Source organism: Parasteatoda tepidariorum, chromosome 9 (assembly GCF_043381705.1).
Source record: "Parasteatoda tepidariorum isolate YZ-2023 chromosome 9, CAS_Ptep_4.0, whole genome shotgun sequence".
NCBI lineage: Eukaryota > Metazoa > Arthropoda > Arachnida > Araneae > Theridiidae > Parasteatoda > Parasteatoda tepidariorum.
The window spans coordinates 31,856,103-31,875,603 of NC_092212.1; the positions used below are offsets into that span (position 1 = coordinate 31,856,103).

Here is a 19,501-nt window from a genome sequence, read left to right on the forward strand (position 1 = left end):
AAGTCGTCGTCTCGCAACAAAGGCAAGAATTCCAAGCTGAATGAACAAGTGTTTTTTCACAAAGGATTCTTACCAGAAAACTTACTAAATACGTGAAAACATCAAGTAGTCTCTTTTAACACTCGAAAAACAGGACACAATGCCTTCTTAAACGGATGTAATCACTTAAAATTTACCGAAAAACTGTTGCGAAGTCGTCGTCTCGCAACAAAGGCAAGAATTCCAAGCTGAATGAACAAGTGTTTTTTCACAAAGGATTCTTACCAGAAAACTTACTAAATACGTGAAAACAACAAGTAGTCTCTTTTAACACTCGAAAAACAGGACACAATGCCTTCTTAAACGGATGTAATCACTTAAAATTTACCGAAAAACTGTTGCAAAGTCGTCGTCTCGCAGCAAAGGCAAGAATTCCAAGCTGAATGAACAAGAATTTATGCAATGTAAGCTATTAAATAACGCACCCGATATGTCGCTAAAGTCTGTCGCGGGTATTACTCGACGACCCACTCTAATCGATTTTCATTTTCGTAGCGAGGTCATGACTCCCTATCTTGTTTAACAATTTGTTTAAGAATTTTTCGTTATTAATTACACGTCTGCGTTTTGATTAAACTCTGCTCCGTAGATCCAAAAGATAAATATTCGCATCTAATAATACGTTCGTTAATTCTTTATTTTAATTTGGAAGAAGATTTCATGCTGCCTGGTTTACTTAGTCGAAGATAATTAAGTTATTTTTTTTGTAACTATTTGTAAGTTTGTACCGATCGGCTTGAGGGTATGTAAATAATCTGTGCTTTGCATTTAATTATTGCGCAACAGTTAGAGAATGATTAAAGTTGGAGAGATTGTCCGAAGTGGAATGAAATTGAAACCGTGTCAATCTTTAAAATTTGTAAGGGTTTTCGTTTGCAGGTACTAGAAGTTTTTTTTTTAAATACTCTGCTTTCAAACTTTTAGAAAAAAGTAAGTTTTGAATTTATAGCAAAATACGTAGAGTACTCTATACTCACCACTCCTAGTATTTATTTTTAAAATACTTGACAAAAAAGTATAGACAATAGAGATTACAAATAAATACTGAAATGTGTGATTAAAACTAAATTAAAAACATTAATTTTAATGTATTTTATCCCGTCTTGCAATTATTTTCTGTTTGAAATGGTAAGTCAGCAATTTTTGCTTCTTTAACCCTTTCGCGCACGTGTCAGCATAAAATCGTATCAATCAGGGTCAAAAGATAAAACTGGTAATCAAAGTATTTCTTTAGCAGTTTATTTGTGGGCGGAGTTATAATTGTTCGATTTATTTGATTCACCATTACTTTGTTCAAAATAAAACTATTTAGTTATACTTATAATTAACATTGATTATGTATATGATTTAACTAACAATAATTAAAGTAAAAGCAACGTAAGTCTGTCAAATTAGCAACGACTACATTTAACACGATCACGTCGGGGTGACCCACCGGTGGGTCACGCTAGATTGTTTCATTTTGGCAGCGCACTGGAGTAAAAACTGGTAACAATAAATTTCATTTTTTAGTTTTTTCCGGGAATAATAAAAATCCATAACTACCAATTGTTTTTAACGGATGCAATTTTTATATTGAATTGCATCTTCGCCGTGATAAATTTCCTTGCAGTGAATTGTTATTGTTGAGAATAGATTAACTCCTCCCGAATATTATCTAATATTGAAATAGTTCTTCAACCAGTATTTTCTCTTTTCCCGCACCAGTATTTTCTCTTTTCCCGGCGTGAACGTGTTAAGTTACAGTTTTTTTTATTTAATTACAACTTGACTCTGATTTTGTACGAATGATTTTCTAAATCATCCGTCCCCAAGGGGTTAAGTTCAGGGTTTAAAGTAGCATAAGATTAGGACAGATATTTTTACAGCCAAAAGTGTAAGAACAAAATTGTTTGACAATTTGTTTAGTACAAAGAAAATTGATATATTTGTGAATGCTACCATTTATAAAAAAAATCTATAAGTTATAAGCATCGTATTAACCAGCGCTCCATATTTGTTTCCAAAGAAAATTACTAAATAATAAAAGATTTATAAAATGACTCTCGTAGGAAAGAGCTACCACTTTTTATTTCGAAAGCACTATTGATCAGTTAGAACAAAAATCTGGTTTCATTTCGGATCTCACACTAAATAGCGTTAACTTCTTTTCTCTGCAGTTATTTTGCGAACCTTTTTTATTCACTTCGGTCTACTGTTATTAAACGAATCACTTTGTAGTTATTCAAAAAGTACATTTATGAACAATGTTGTACGGGATTGATTAGTTATACGAGATTAGACTAATTTGATATTTCCTAGCATTGGTTATCATTTTAGTTAAGTATCTCGCAGTCGCGTGATTACAGATCAATACAGGGGTTGGCCAAATACATGAAAACATTTTTATGCTAACTGTATGGAAAATGTTTTGAAAGGTTTTACATGGCAAAACTGTTGGTACAATTTAGAAGTTTGAAGCTTCCAGAAATTATGTCATGTTTATCCATACAAAATTTGCATCGACCAAAATAAGCATAAGTTAAAAGCTTTTTTTTTCTTTAATCCACAATAATTAAAAAAAAAAAACTATTCTAATATAAATAGTTCAATCCTATTGAATGACTTCAAAATTGCTGTTATGCTAGACAGAAGGTATTAACTTTTTTCCCTCATGTTAGTCGATCCGAACATTGCCCAGTTAAAAATGACACCATTTTTAAAAGCTTCAAGCATGATCTTATAAATCGTTCCTGCAGTGTGAAAGCTTACAGAACATTTGCTGTTTAAAAAAAAGGTTGTTTACATGGAGTTAGTATAGAAGTGTTAGCTACTTTTGCTTCCTACCATTGTTTATGGATAGATATATAATGCAATTTAATTTACATACAAAGTGCAATAATATTAAAATTTGAGAAGTAAGGGAGAGAAAATGTATACAATTCCTTCCAGGCAGGAGCAGAGCTGAGCTGCTAATGTTACAACTTGAATAATTATTTGAAGAAAATGTAAATCTAAACAAATTACCTGACATGAATCCAGTCACTTACAGGAAAGCAATGATAGTCCAACTACTGCGCAATAATAATAATAAAACAAAAACGCGATAGAAAATGTTGACAATGTAAAGAACAAAGAAGGAAATGATCATCACTGACATACAAGACAACTTAATCAGAGACGGGCACTCTTCTCAGAATCTGCTTCTGCACTGACGACATTATGAGTTTCTGGAGTAGTTTCTGCTGTCAGTGGCAAAATTCCACAGGCAACCATACCCTCGACAAAGTAATAAACACGCAGCGAAAGCAAGTCAGATGAGGACATCCCGAAAATCGAAGTAGAAGTAAATTTATTCGATTGATTTTAAACTCGATCGTTCGGATGGGAGTCAAATGTCGCAGGTTCGAGTATTAAATTGTTTTATAAGCCAAAATGGAAAACAATAAAACTATGAATAAAATATGTAAAGTTATGAATGAGAAAAAGATTGAAAAAATATATAAAAAAAACGAACTTTTTGATTGGAAATATAGACAGGCACTTAGTTATGTTTCTGAAGATCCAACCGAGCCTTCAATGCTAGGTGGCCCTACCATAGCACAAAGGTAAGCATTACTTTGCCTCGGAAGACAATTTTCTTCTAAATCAAGTATCTGTGCAAAAATCCAATTGAGATAACATTATTTAAGAGAAGTTTACGTATAGATTGAAAATTATTCAAAAGAAACATTTCATAACTTCACGTAAACTTAATATAATTAATTCGGATGAAGTTGCGCAATAAACACGATATTGAATGTATAAACAAAATACTCATAGAAATATAAGAATTTCAGCTAATTAATTTGTTGATAGGAAATGGAAAGTTATTCCTTTTGTCAAAAACATGAATTTGAGAATGTTTTTAATAAATCAAGAAAGTCTGAAGATAAAATAAATTGATTAGTTTAATTAATAATTAATTAGTCTAAACTATTCCGTCTAAACTAATTAGTCATTGTAATTTTAAAAAAACATTCTAATACGTGCATTGCAATCCTTTAGAATGATTTCATAATTGCTGGCATAAAGCTAGAAAAAATTTAATTACTTACTTTCCTCATTTTGTTCCATGTAAAATTCGCATGGGTTAAAATGATACCATATCTAACAGCTCAATGCATGATTTTTTGTATTGTGCAGAGATGTCAACATGCTCCTGACAGCAAATATATATTTTAAAGTGGCAGTTTATCAATTGTGATTCTTGGTTTAATAAATTCAATTTAGTAGATTTTTATCCACCACTATTTCTAAATAGTTCTTTGGCTTATATAATTCAACACTTTATAATACTTATGTCATGCTATACTTTTTAAAAAACAAACAAAAATAGTTAAATATTTGCAAAATTTACTTTGCAGTTATTTACCGTTTTTTTTAATAATTATCTTGGCGTGTCCGGAGCAGTTGGCATCGCTGGTATTGTGTCAACAGTTGTATAATGCATACCTGCCAACTTTTAACCCCTTCCATTATCATTTTTCCCAGTGGTATTAAAATTGAATTAAAACTTCAATTTTAAGCAAACAAATACGTTGCATTTGAAAAAACTTAAGATGACAACCATGATAGCAACGCATTTTAATATATGCGCTTAATTTTTGTAAGAATAGTGGTGATCAAAATCATTTAAAAATTGAGTTTATAAAAGAAAAAATAGTATATATTTACTACCACTTTAAATATGAAAATAAAATCTTCCGAAAAATCCAAAATAGTTGGCAGATATGGAAAGTAAAATCTTCCAAAACACTTGATTACACTAAACACTAAAAGAAAGATTGTGTATATAGAGTCAGTGTAGAAGTGTTTTTATAATTTTGTGCAGAGGGTACCTCAATCTCTTTGGCAAGGGAAGACGTTCATTTACATAACAAGTTCTGCTTGTTTTTGTGCGAGGAAGTAAATCTCGGTTCATTTATTTTGTCAACTGCTTCGCTCTCTGGAAAAGTTTTAATAAAGTGGTAGCGAATTAATTAGTAAAACTCTTAAAATAAGCACAGTTACGCCTACTTTGAAAAAACCGTAACCAAATAATTAATGCTTTCAGGTTGCATGTTATATGATTCTTATAATTTTTGATATTTAGTGGTGGAAAAATTAATTAAAATTGAAACTAAAAATAACTTAAATTTCGCTACCGCAAGAAAATACTATTCGGCAAAGCGGAGCAAGATGATCTCTGTTGTTGTTGTTGAATGAGAACTGTGAAAACGTTTATTTTGTAGCTATAAAGCTTGGTTAGAAGTTTCTTTTGTTGAATTACAAAATGAAATATTTTGCTTTGTCTAATAAGTATTGCCATATTTTTTTAAAAATTTTGGTTGCTCTGTGGTGGGCCATCACCTCCTACATCAAGAAGCCTCCGTAGACTGTTTAAAAAGTGAACCAGTTGTACGCATGAACCCAAAACCTTTTAAAAAAGTAATTGAGCGAAATAATATTCAATTTTAAAATATTCTGTGGAAACTGGATCAGTTGGCATCTCTACAAATTGTATTAGGTCTTAAAAAGGATTCTGTATTATAGATTACATACGTTGGAAATAAAGTGAAAACAACAAATACTATGTTAAATTAGCCATGCCCACATTTATGCTGTACGAATGCATTTATAACTCACTCGTCCCTAAGAGGTTAATTAAAATAAATACGTTTTTCGTTTCTATGTTCTTTAAATTTTACAGTTTTTTTCAGCTACCGTATAAGTTTGCAGGTATGCATGTGAGTGGAAAAATGTTCAGAATTTTTTGAGATTTGGCGCTATAAGCAGAAAATGAAATTAATGTTAAGGGTTCAAATTTTCGACTGATATCTTTTCTTAACTACTTGGACAATATTTTCCAAATTGCAGCTACCCTCAATTTTGATAACTGATATTAGACGATTGCGAAGTTAAACAATGGTAGAAATCACATAAATCTCGGTGCGTTGCCGTGAAGCGGCATTAACCGATTCGTCAGTAGTAATAAATCGACGATGAGGAGTAGTGAGGAGGAATGGAGATGGGAGGAGAAGGGGGTGCTCAGCACCAAAAAATCGAGAGGGGGTTCGTGTGACATGGACAATCAAGAAATGCAGAGTTGCATGAGGTATAATTAAATGACTATATAATCATAAACAATATAAAATAGAATAATCATGGACATTATGATGATCGATAATATTAAGGAAGGTCTGGGTTAAATATAAAATAAATATGTATTTACAACGCACGATAATCAATCCAAATTGAATAAAAAAATAAGATAAAAATAAAATAGATGTATACAATAGGAAAATAATCAATGAGAGAAAATTATGTCATGAGCTCTGTGTACAGTGGAGACCCAGGCGTCCTGGTTGAATAACCACTCGTCTTCCGGGTTGCTCACCAAACTAGTCTTAATCATACTACATATTCCTAGGAGACAACCCCTTGGGGTTGCTCGCCCTCCTCGGTCCATGCATATGTTATGTAATACTGTGTGTGTGAAGCGTAATTTTGATAGAAAACCAAAGTTGGGCTAGGGCTGAGTGTATTTCGTGTGCTAAATTTAAACAATTATGTGCACCTGAATAGTTATTTTGCCACTATTTTAAAAGCCGCTGGTAGTCAGGATTTACGGTTTAGCATGTATGGTGAATTGCTAGTACCTGGAAAAAAGTCATGCAGAGGAATCCTTTAAGTTTTCTCAAGACTTATGAAAATTGTTAAATGACACTTGAACTTTATAAAATAGTACCGTTGATTTAGATAGCCTTTTATGTCTTTTCTTTATACAGAAAAAGTTTTGAGCCGAAACTGAAAACATGCATATCTGTATAGTTTTGCATGCTTATGCATAGTCGTAGCCAAAATTATTGCGAATTAAATCTAATTGGGTATACTATAGCCTACGTCACAGGTTGTGTTATTCCTACTAAATTTAACCCATGAACGGCATTTTCTGCGAGCCTAACTTCAAGCCACAAATAAACAAACGAAGTGTTTGATCGTTTAAATAGCTGCTCGCCAGATTTTATTGCATTATAAAGAAAAGTAATTGATATTCGATTTTTGATTAATAATTGATTTATGNTAATTAAAGTCAAGATCTCTGTTACAGTGGTGACCCAGGCATCCTGGTTAAATAACCACTCGTCTTCTGGGTTGCTCACCAAACTAGTCTTAATCATACTACATATTCCTAGGAGACGACCCCTTGGGGTTGCTCGCCCTCCTCGGTCCATGCATATGCTATGCAATACTGTGTGTGTGAAGCGTAATTTTGATTGAAAACCAAAGTTCATTGACCTTGTGTCAAAAAGAATTTAACTGATTCGTTTAGTTGCAAAACTGGCCCATTCCAACATTTTAAATTTTGAGGAAAGTAGATTTATAGATTTTCTGCATTCAATTCAAATCGAAGAGCAATTCAAATCTTTCTCAATTCTGTCCAGTTTTCAATGTTCTAATAAAAATGTCTTTTTTTCTTTTTTATCCTAGACCTGGATGGACTACCAATTAGTTTGGGATCCTGCTGACTACGGAGGAATTCAAGTACTCCGTTTACCTCCTGATAAAGTCTGGAAGCCGGACATTGTCCTCTTCAACAAGTAAGAGATTATTGTTCTTTATTTATTCAAAAAGTATTGTGAAACTCTTACTGTCTGAGCAGCGCAGGAGAGTTATGCAACGCTGCTCACACGTCTTTTCTAATAACATGAACTACGAATCTTAAAAAAATTTATGAAGTGGTAAAAATTATCACTGCATATTATTTTTCAAACAAAGTATATCTGAACAAAACAACCGTACTATTTGTCCATTAATCGCTGAATTAGCCTCCTAACCACTTCCAGCGTAGTGTAGCTAGTTTGGCAAGACTAATTCAACAAATGTTACAAACCGCCAGAGGTGTAAAATTCCTTGCTTTCAAAAGTTTAGCTACCACTTAACTTTAACAACAAAAAATTTAAATATGTTAAATTAATTTATTTTTGGCAAAATTAATCAAATTCTGAAGGCACTAATTTAACTACAACCATCAGCGATGCCATGGGCGACAAAATTGTAATAAGTGGTAGAAACTAAATTTCTTTTTGAATTTTTCTACTTTATTTAATCTGTAATAATTATTCAATTGCAACTACCATTACGACTTACATTAAAAATTATTTATATTTAACACGTTTACGCCGGGAAAAGTGAAAATACTGGTACGGGAAAAGAGAAAATACTGGTAGAAGAACTATTTCAAAATTAGATAATATTCGGGAGGTGTTAATCTATTCTCAACAATAATAATTCACTGTAAGGAAATTTATCACGGCGAAGAAGCAATTCACATACCTGCCAACTTTTAATCCCTTCCATTATTATTTTTCCCAGTGGTATTAAAATGGAATTTAAACTTCAATTTTAAGCAAACAAATACGTTGTAATTGAGAAAACTTAAGTTGACAACCATGACAGTAACGCATATTAATATATGTGCTTAAGTTTTGAAAGAATAGTGGTGATCAATATCATTTAAAAATTAAGATTATAAAAAAAAATAGTATATAATAACTACCACTTTAAATATGAAAATAAAATCTACCGGAAAATCCGGGAGAGTTGGCAGGTATGCTAAAATGTAAAAAGTGCTAGAAACTCAATTCATTTCGATTTATTTACTGTCTCTTTAATTACTAAATCGTAACTATTATTATGACTAACATTTCATATTATTCATGTTTNAAACTTCAATTTTAAGCAAACAAATACGTTGTATTTGAGAAAACTTAAGTTGACAACCATGACAGTAACGCATATTAATATATGTTCTTAAGTTTTGAAAGAATGGTGGTGATCAATATCATTTAAAAATTAAGATTATAAAAGAAAAAATAGTATATAATTACTACCACTTTAAATATGAAAATAAAATCTTCGGGAAAATCCGGAAGAGTTGGTAGGTATAAATTCAATATAAAAATTGCATCCGTTAAAAACAATTGGTAGATATAAATTTTTATATTCTCGGAAAAAAACTAAAAAATGAAATTTATTTGTTACCAGTTTTTACTCCGGTGCGCCGTCAAGATGAGAAAATCTAGCGTGACCCACCCCGGCGTGAACGTGTTAATTATTGTGATTCTTGGTTTAATAAATTCAATTTACTAGGTTTTTATCTACCACTATTTCTAAACAATTCGTAGGCTTATATAATTCACCTCTCTTTTCATATGTCTTGTTGTAAAGAACATACGTAAAGAAAATATGTACGTATATATTCTTTTAAAAACTAGCAAAATCTGTCTAATATGTGCAAATTTAGTTTGTAGTTATTTACCGTTGGGGCCTGACGGGAAAGATATGTAAATTTAGCGTGGTGCTCAACGTGTTAATTGCTTCAAAAAGTAATTAGTTATAATGCTTTTAGTAGATATTTACTTACTAGTCACCGCTTATAATATTTCTAGTTGCCCGTGGCATCCCTTCTCACTTATCACTCATATAGAATGTGCTGTAAACCTGTAATTTTGCAACTATTTTTTTTAAATTTAATGAGCATGGTAACTGAAACTATTTAAAAAAGGTGATAATGTACCATTATTTTCAATAAGGTTTGAATGCTACATTTAAAGTTTTCATTTATCTGGACAACATAATATTTTTGAGTTACCAGATGACATGATTTAGTCTAACGACCCCTTTATAGCTCAATCTTTGCTTCACAATTTAACCTTATGACTATTACATAGCCAATGCTTAAACCTACCGTCTCTTCATTCTGTGAAGTTTATCTCCGCTGAAAGTTATTGATCGCCAATGAGAGTCGCCATAGGCTAGAAGCTTAATCTTTGTCTTCTGAGAGAGGATTATGATTAATTAATTCTGGCGTAACAATCGATTTTGACAGCTTCCTTTCGAGAGACATTTATAAATGCCTGAAAACATACAGGAGGTGTTGAGAGCTATAAATAATCACAAAGCTTAAATAAATACAAATAATTTCTTTGGAAGAATTATATGTAATTAATGATGTGGTTGTATTTAAACTGGTATTTTCATTAAGTTTCATTAGTATGCGTAATTTTCGGATGAAAAGCTATAAATAGATTTTTAAATCCATCATAATTTAGTGCTTGATGGTTAATTAAAATATTCTGATAAAAAGGCTGCTAATTGCATTTTTTTTAAGAGATGAGAAAAATTTCATTTATAAAGCATTTTTGGGGAAGAAGAAATAGATTTAAATTTTACGAAATTTGTTTTGGAAAAGAAAAAAAAATGCTTAAATTTTACTAAATATAAAAAGAAAAAAAAATGGAAAAAAGAAGGAGATTTAGCTTTCACGATTTATTAAAAAGTGAAAGTAGCTTCTTTTTTGCAAAGAAAACTTATAGTTTACGATTTTTTTCTTGAAATATAGTAAATTAATCTTTCAAGGTTATCTTTTTTTTAGCAAAAAGAAGTTTTAATTTTACTATTTTTTTTCTTTTTTTGTGGAGATAGTAGAAATTTACAATATTTTTTTTGTAAATGAGACAGAAATTAAACTGGAGTGATTTATGAATAAAAGGAATTTTGAAACAGTCTTGCAGTTCATAAAAATGTGCTTGTTGTTGATTTTTCTGACGTTTAAATTAACATAATTTAATTGAATACTTACCATGAATTGTGACAACTATAAATAGAAAAAAGCTCCTTAAGGTTTTAGAACTATAAAATCACATCAAAAAGTTATGAGGCAATAAACCTCTGTTGAACAATTCATGTCACCATAGAAATATATCCAAGCAGGGCATATCTGGAGAACTGGCATGCCGTGAGACAAGGTCACCCTAATGAGATTTTTAGTATTGTCGACTCCCGGTACCTTTTTTCTCCGCGGTTTTATAAGGCAACTGTTTCATTACCTTATCTAGGAAACCTCACTGAGAAGCAACTCTGTACCCACCTTATCCCCTTGGGGACGGGTGATTCAGAAAAGCATTCGCACAAAATCAGGATCAGGACGTAATTAAATAAAAAACGGTAACTTAAATGTAGTTGTTTCTAATTTGACGGACCTACTTTGCTTTTAGTTTAATTATTGTTAGTTTAATCATATATATAATCAATGTTAATTCAAAGTATAACTAAATAGTTTTATTCTGAACAAAGTAATGGTGAATTAAATAAATCAAACAATTATAACTCCGCCCACAAATAAACTGCTAAAGAATCACTTTGATTACCAGTTTTATCTTTTTACCCTAGTTGATACGGTTTTATGCTGGCACGTATTTGTGACAGTCGGTGAGAAAGGGTTAAGGCCTGTTTACATGGTCCAAGTTCTTGAATACGAGAACTTGGAGGAATTTCTCACTCCAAGAAATTGGATGATTTATCGACACTATCCAAGTTCTTGAATGCCACTGATTGGTCGGTTGAAAAACCTGCGCATGAGCACTTTTCATACTAATATAGCAACATTATAAAATCAAACTTATATGAATTCAACATTACTAAATAAATTCAAATAAAATAATAATAACGTAAATAGACCCTAACATTTTAATTTATTTGGATTAAAATATACGAAAACGGACAACAAAAGGACATAATCATATGTCTGCTAACTGTCGTCACAAAATTTTAAAAGCTGATTGGTTAAGGGAGGAAAAACTTAGACGGAAAGTAGAACACGCTTTACTATCATCCAAGTGGGGACCAAGAACTTGGATGATCGCTTACACGATCCAAGATCTAAGCAAAACAAGTTTCCGTCAATTTCAATCAATCTTGGTCCAAGAACTTGCATCGTATAAACAGGCCTTAAATACAGACCCGCAAATATTGTAAGCAAATCTTCGAGTTTTTAAAAGTTGCTTGTTACCTGAGTTAGGTAAAACTTATATTCTCGTTTAAGACGAAAAAAATTCAAAGAACGAGAAAATATTACTTCGATTTTCAGTGAAGGAAAAAGTAGACAAATTTGCCGAAATGTATAACGACATTAGTTAAGTGTATAACGACAATAGTGAGTTGCTATCAGTCTATTTCCGAAAAAAATCCGGCCAAAAAGAGAAAATGGATTGATAACTACAATTTCCTGTAAATAATCGTGTAGATTTAGGTTGATGCTAAAAATTTGATTTGATAACTATTTAACTGAATAAACAAATCCAATCATCTTTAATGGAAATCGTTTCGATAGGTTGTTTCTTTAACGAAAACGCGTTTGGTTTGAAGTACGGAATATAATGAATTACTTTTATCTATATGACATAGTATCTTGAAAAAAAAATTTTTTTGGCTCCATTTTTCAATATTTTTCTCATTTTTATTTACAAAGTTGTATTCTTTTTCGTTTCCAAAAAGAGCTACATTGTATCATTTCTCGCGAGTAGAGGAAAAAATATTCCTGTTGGCGCCAAACCAAATGATATATCGCCCACAAACATAAAATGTCCGTAAAATCTTTTCTTCTTTCGTCTTATATGCGTTAACCCATTTCTATCCAACCTATAGGATATAAAGAAATATTTTTTTTCATTGTTAAAATCGATATCAAATAAACTTGAAGAACTTTTTCAATACATTTAATAGAGACTCTTTTCAAGTTTAATGCTCTCAACACTTATTCATCGTTCAGATTATTTAGTTCATGCATAAGGTAGCCAAGAATCGTGGTTCAGTTAAATCAATAAAAGAACAATTTATTTGGTAGTTGTTAGGAGTAAGTCATACAATTAATTAGTAGAAATGCATTCAACTAGTTGAATAATTTTATAGGAATCAGTTTAACTAATGAAAAATATTCAATTTTTTTTGCTGCTTGTTCTTTTTTTTGAAAACAATAAGATAAAGATCATAAAAAAGGCATCTGCCGAGAGTTTGAAGACAGTTTATTTAATTACTAGGAGGCTTCGCCCCCTGCTCGCTGCCGCTCGACAACCCCCCAAACTGCTTTCGCAGTTCATTTCTGATTGCTTCGCAATCCGATGCTCGCTTTGCTCGCGCATTGGATACGTTCTTAACGTCTAGCTTTTGTATACTTTTTTGAACACTGAAATTCCGAAAACTTTAACTGTAGAAAATTCTAAACCTGTGCATTTCAATATTAATTTGAAATTGCAAACAGTTCACATATTTTTCTTAATCACACTATTCTAAATTTCAGTTGTTGAGAAAAGTAACTGTTGTAAGTTTTGTTTTAAAGTCTTTCCCACCAGAGGGCTAAAACCATGTGTTGTAAAACAATATGAAATAGTACTGAACGCCGGATGTAAAGCATCGGCTTCGATGAAGATAATTTTGTGAGAATTTTTTTGATAATTCGGTGAGAATTCACCCGATTAGACATATGATATGCTCACTACGTGCTCTTGCGCAACGAAGCCTATCAATTAAAACGTATTAGCGTTTTATATAATATAGATTAGCCATATGATGCTCAGTACGCGCTCTTGCACGCCGAAGCCTATTAATTAAAACTGAAAACAGTTGCCAACGCGAGAAAAGAAATATCATCGGTTTTATTGATACATACGTATTAGCGTTTTATATAATATAGATTAGACAGTCAATATATCATAAGGTAAGCAGACATTTAATTCACTTTCAGCCAGCACTTACAACACAATAAGATAGCTATCAGGCCTGCTGTAAATATGTTTAAACTATTTAGATGTAATGATAATTTAAAAACAAATTAAGTTAAATTTATTAAAATTAGAATCAAGTATGAATTACTAGCTTAACTCTTTTTGGTGCAGTGTAGCCAGTCTGATAACACTAATTTAACAAATTAGTCCGGGAATCCGAGAGAGTCCAACAGAGTCCGAGAATTATAACTACTTTTCCGAACTAGTAATACTTTTTGAAACCTGCAATTATATCTATAACCAATCGACAATCCACATTTTATTTAATATTTTGGTTATTTTTATTAATCTATTAGTTAATTATTTGTTTTATACAAATATTTTTTCGACTAACAATATATTGAGTGAATTATGAAAAATATTAGCATACATTAACTCTTTAACTCACGTGAAACACTGTTGTTCCTTTTATAATTTTTTTCTGTCTCTCTAATTATAATTAAAAATATATTTTGATATTTTTTATTATTTATTATTATAAAAGGCAATTACTAAAAAATATCTGTAATAATATCGGAATTATATTTTTTCTGAAATTTAAAATCCGAAAAATGTAATTTGAAGTTTTTTTTTTCTCATTCGTATTCAGAATTTTATTGATAATTGATTTCGTAAATTGAAGAAATTTCAATGATGAATAACTGTTTCTCTTAGATTTAAATAACTGTAAGAAAGTGCAAATTTGAAAAAAAATTATTGTTTGGAAGAGATCCGTGTATAGAAAGTGCTTTCTTCAACGCAAAAAAGATACCTGTGTTTTATGCTGTATTCCAAAACTATAAATTATTGAAATACTAATTATAATATTTTTTTTTATTTATTTTGACGTAAATAATTAAAAAATAAGGAAAAAAGAACTAATATTTGCCATCTAATATGTCATTCAATTCAAGGAAAATAACAATATTCAATATAGAAATGTCTTTCGACGATAACAAGAAGCAACACTTACAACATTTCGATAAGCGTTCATAAGTGATTTATATTTCAACAAAAACCATGATTCTGTTTATTTTATTCATTTTAAGCATACATGAAAAACAAAGTCGCTATTAGATTAGATGCTGCTCTTGTCTGAATTGCCTAAATTTAAAAAAAGCAACCTAATTTTAAAATAGTATTGATAAAAGATGGAAAAAAATTAAGCTTTACCTCCAGACCCAATATTCCATTTACCTATATGGAATTAATACCATTAAAAGAGTGTTTTTCTCAATGCGGTTAATAAGTTTTGCAAGTCGAAACAAGTTTCTTCTGTAACTTATATATTTGGAGAAGTAAAATGTAGCTGCAAAACTGAAATAAGAAATCTTAACCTGCACGCCGACCGGACTGTGTAGGTGTCAGGGAACTGGCCTTGCCATCAGAAAGGTTCTGGGTTCGAATACTGGACAAGGTATGGATGTTGATGTTCTTTCATTCTCTGCACTATCTGTCCTTACCGTGAGAGCAACGTTGGCCCATCTTATGGTGCCCCTAGTAGAGTGGCCAACAAATGTGTCCTAGTACGTCAGAATTGACTAAATCTCAACCCAGATGGCATGAGAAAAAAAATCTTAACATGCACTGTGTACACTTCGCAGTGCGGTACTCTGCTGAGTGGCGTAGCTATAGCGAAGAGGTGTGCTAGAGCTAATTGTCTTTCTTGTCTCCAAAAATGTTTTTTCCCCTCAGTGTAATTGATGGCTAAATTGATGTTTTGTATTGCAGCGCTGATGGCAACTACGAAGTCCGTTATAAATCCAACGTACTCATCTACCCAAATGGAGGAGTGATGTGGGTTCCACCGGCCATCTATCAGAGCTCTTGCAGGATAGATGTCACCTATTTTCCTTTCGATCAGCAGAAGTGTGTAATGAAGTTCGGTTCCTGGACCTTTAATGGGGATCAGGTCTCTCTTAAACTGTACAACGATCAGTACTGGGTCGATCTCTCAGATTACTGGAAGAGTGGCACTTGGGACATTGTCGAAGTGCCCGCTTTTCTCAATGTTTACAACAACTCCAAATATGGAAAGGTAATTAACCTTTGTTTTTAATTAAAGTATTAGTGCGACTCCGTTTAAGTTATTTTTTGTGAGAGAGCAATCATAGGAAAGAGAAAATATTTTTTTTTTGCATGTTTTCAAATTAGCATGCTTTTTGGGATGCCTCTTAAAAATAATAATATTGGGGATGGTCGAGATTTCATGCAGGCATAATTTCCTATCTTCTGTAATTATAACAGTGGGCCTTGAAAGTTTTTAAAAGTTTATATATGCATGAACAGGTGTCCAAAGGGAAACCCACATTTCCAAAAACTTTAGGGCTCCCAACTTAAATATTTTAAATTAAATTTTTGATGCAAAAATTTCAAAACTCAAAAAGTTTGTTTTAAAATTTAAAAAAAAAATGCTATTGTTTTTGTTAGCGCAATATATTCAAATTTAAACTACTATTTGAATGCTTATCTTATTAAAAATTGAGAATATTAAATAATAAAATTTAAAAAAATTATAATAAACAATTTTATGTTGAAGCATAATATTTTCAGTTATATAAAACATAGAAACATCACGTTTTATGTTTGAAAGTTTTTTTGTGTGTTAATTTAATATTTCTAACAGTATAGAATCTTTAAAATATATATATATATATATANAAGTTGTAAAACAAACATAAAATATACTGGGGACATGAAAATGACTATTTTTGTGAGAATGACCCATATATATATATATATATATATATATATATGCCCAGGGTTTCTGTGGGCCTTGGAAATTTTAAAAAGCGGTAACGAAAATAAAGCAATTGTTATTTTAATTTCTCTGCAACCACTACTAAAAATTGTTTTCCAAAGAAAGTATATATGCATGAAAATTCAAGCTTCTAAACCACCTAACGATAAAGTGGTATATTAAAATAAGAAATATCTTCTAGCATTGATCTAAATTTATTACTACTACTGAAGCTTTTCAAGGACCGCTGAAGCACTGAAGGATAATTGTTCGTTATAGAGTCAAAATTTCTCTACTGTAACAGGAAATCACTTGTAGTGATTATCACTTTTTCAATCACTCGTAGTGATTTCTGAGATATAAGAGTTATGTATAAAGAGAAAGAAAAATTCATACATATAACTAACTTAACATTAGAATATTCAGAAAATTATTTTAGTACTTGGCTAACCGCATAAAAGCCTTTTTAAAACCCATTAGTTTTATAAAATAAGATCAGCTTTCGGGTTTTCCTATTACACTTGAAAAGGTTTGATTAAACAATAAAATACCGTTAAAAATACATAGTCACCCTAATATGAAGTCGTTTAAAGGTAAGAAAGTAACGTCACACCTTAGATTAGGATACTATTTTTTTTAAATCATTGCTGTTTTAATTCCAAAAAAGTTGGTAAAAAAATCTAGGACAGGCCTTGCAAGTGAGACGATAAGGAGAACAAACTGGTAGTCAAATCATTTAATTTAAATTATTCATCCCTATAAATTATTCATTATTACATACTTTTTTCGGAAAAAATCTGTCCTACAACTAATAAGACAACTAATAAGACAACTAATAACAATTCTACAACTAATAAGAATCTTTATAGTCACGGATAGTTTATTCTCCCCGAAAACATCCTAGAAGGAAAAATCCTTCTTATAGTTTGTCGGTAGAAAGAACTCCTCTCACCACGAAGTCTATAACCACCTACTGTTATGGAAACAAGAAGTAGCTCATTTCAAAGAGGGGAGCTTCTTTCAACCCTGATTCCCTTTCTTTCATCGATTTGAGCTAAAACCTTAAATTATGACCCAACTTGAAATAGTTAAATCTCGTAACCATAGTCACCAACACTACACTAGATGAATGGCTAGGGGAGTTCTTTACATAGACCAGTTAATCCTCGTTTCCGTTTTTATAAATACAGATTTGCAACCCTGTTTCAGGACTAAAAGAACTCTGTTTACCAATACTTGTTAACAATTACAATATATATAAATTTGTTCCCTAGGCATAGTTGCCAACAACTAGGGATTGATCGCAGTATTTCATTTTTGCATTTAAAGTGGCAATGCACCTTAGAAAATTTCTTTCTGATGCTTTGATTTGTAAATTTAACTTAACATGATTTTGGCTACCACTAAGTGCAAATAAATCTATTGTATATATGAGAACAAGTTATAGAAATGGAAATAAGTACAAGTGATTGCGAAAAGTTAACCTGTTAGTGCCCAGCGTCATATTTATAGGACAGTTTCCTTTTTCAAAAATATATATTGTGGTAGGACAATTGTTTCAATTTTGTCTTTCATCTAGGAGAATTGAAAGTTTCCCTTCCACCATAATTTATTAGTGATTTAAGTTTCTATCACTATATATAGAACTATAAGGTGCAGGGACATTGCGAACTGAAATGGTTACAAATAGTTGATATTAGCCATTTAGTTGAATAACATATTATACCACTTTTTTCATAAAGTCACCTTTTGCACCACTTCAATTTAAAAAGTCTAAAAAGTCGGGATTAAACGGGTTAATATCATCTACATCTGTCTACCATATCTTTCACATGCGGAGTAAAAATTGGCAGATTCTCTACGATTGAAAGCAACTGCTACATTTGCGTTCCCATCACCTCATTAAAATACCTCACCGATTGAGATAAGGATGAATTGGAAAAAGGGCCGCAAGCGGCCTCAGGCAAACAGATATACGCCTGCAGTAAAGCATAGTAAAAGTTACTTTAAATAAGATAAGCCAGACCGAAAACAAGTCGCAAACAAAGCAGTTTTAGCTGTGGTGGCACAGAGGATAGAGCACTCGCCTCCCATTGAGGTGACTTGGGTTCGAAACCTAGCAATGACTGATAACTCCCGGTTCGAACCGATCACATTGCTAACGTAAAATAACCTCAGTGGACGACGTATCATGAGTTTGAGTCCCCTTGCCGTCAGGCTAACCATGGTAGGTATTCGTGGTTTTCCTTTCCTTTTAACACAAATTCGGGTTAATTCTATCAAAATATCCACCACGAAAATAAATTTCTCCTAATGCTTGATCCAAGAAATTCCTTGTCATTTGGATTGAGTTCAAAATTACAAGGATATGGAGTTCTTTGGTAATTTTAATGCAAAATTGGGCAGGCACTATTAACGCCTCCTATAACTGGAAGCCTCCACACGGTTTTTTACAGGTAGTCCGATCAGACCACTGTGAAGAATATCCACTTACCGAACGAGTCATTTAATACAGAATATAGTTAAAATAAGAAAGTGGTAGCAAATATCTGACTAAAAATTTATTTTATTTCTGAATATTATTGGTTTGCCTTATTTACTTACCAACCACTACAGATTCAATTCTCAAATATATGAGATAAATTTCTCTCAATTATTTTTATAAAAGGTTTTGGGTTCATGCGCACAACTGGTTCACTTTTTAAACAGTCTGCGCGGACTACTTATAAAAGACCGTGTAGAGGCTTCTTGATGTAGGAGGTGATGGCTCTATTCAGCCAACGGTTTTAAAATAAAATAGAAAACAAAATATCTTTATTTCCAGCGTTTTCTCATTTCCAGGGTACCAATGACGGATTAAATTATTCCATATTTCATAAGCAGGGAAATATCACCTCCTGCATCAAAAAGCCTACACACGGCCTTTTATAAGTAGTCCGCTCAGACTATTTAAAAAGTGAACCGGTTGTGCGCATGAACCCAAAACCTTTTATAAAAGTAATTGAGAGAAATTTATCTTATATATTTGAGAATTGAATCTGTAGTGGTTGACAAGTGAATAAGGCAAACCAATAATATTCATAAATAAAACTAATTTTCAGGCATATATTTGCTACCC

The 19,501-nt window shown here is 31.7% G+C and overlaps 1 protein-coding gene across 1 annotated transcript in view; it reads left to right on the forward strand.

The window, feature by feature from the left end:
• The window catches only part of LOC107451539 (acetylcholine receptor subunit beta-like 1), a 128,167-nt gene that overhangs the window by 101,880 nt on the left and 6,786 nt on the right, over positions 1-19,501 (forward strand). The window contains exons 4-5 of the mRNA XM_021148572.3: positions 7,531-7,640; positions 15,375-15,681. Coding sequence (XP_021004231.1) covers positions 7,531-7,640; positions 15,375-15,681 — 417 coding nt within the window. The remainder of the gene's footprint in view (positions 1-7,530; positions 7,641-15,374; positions 15,682-19,501) is intronic.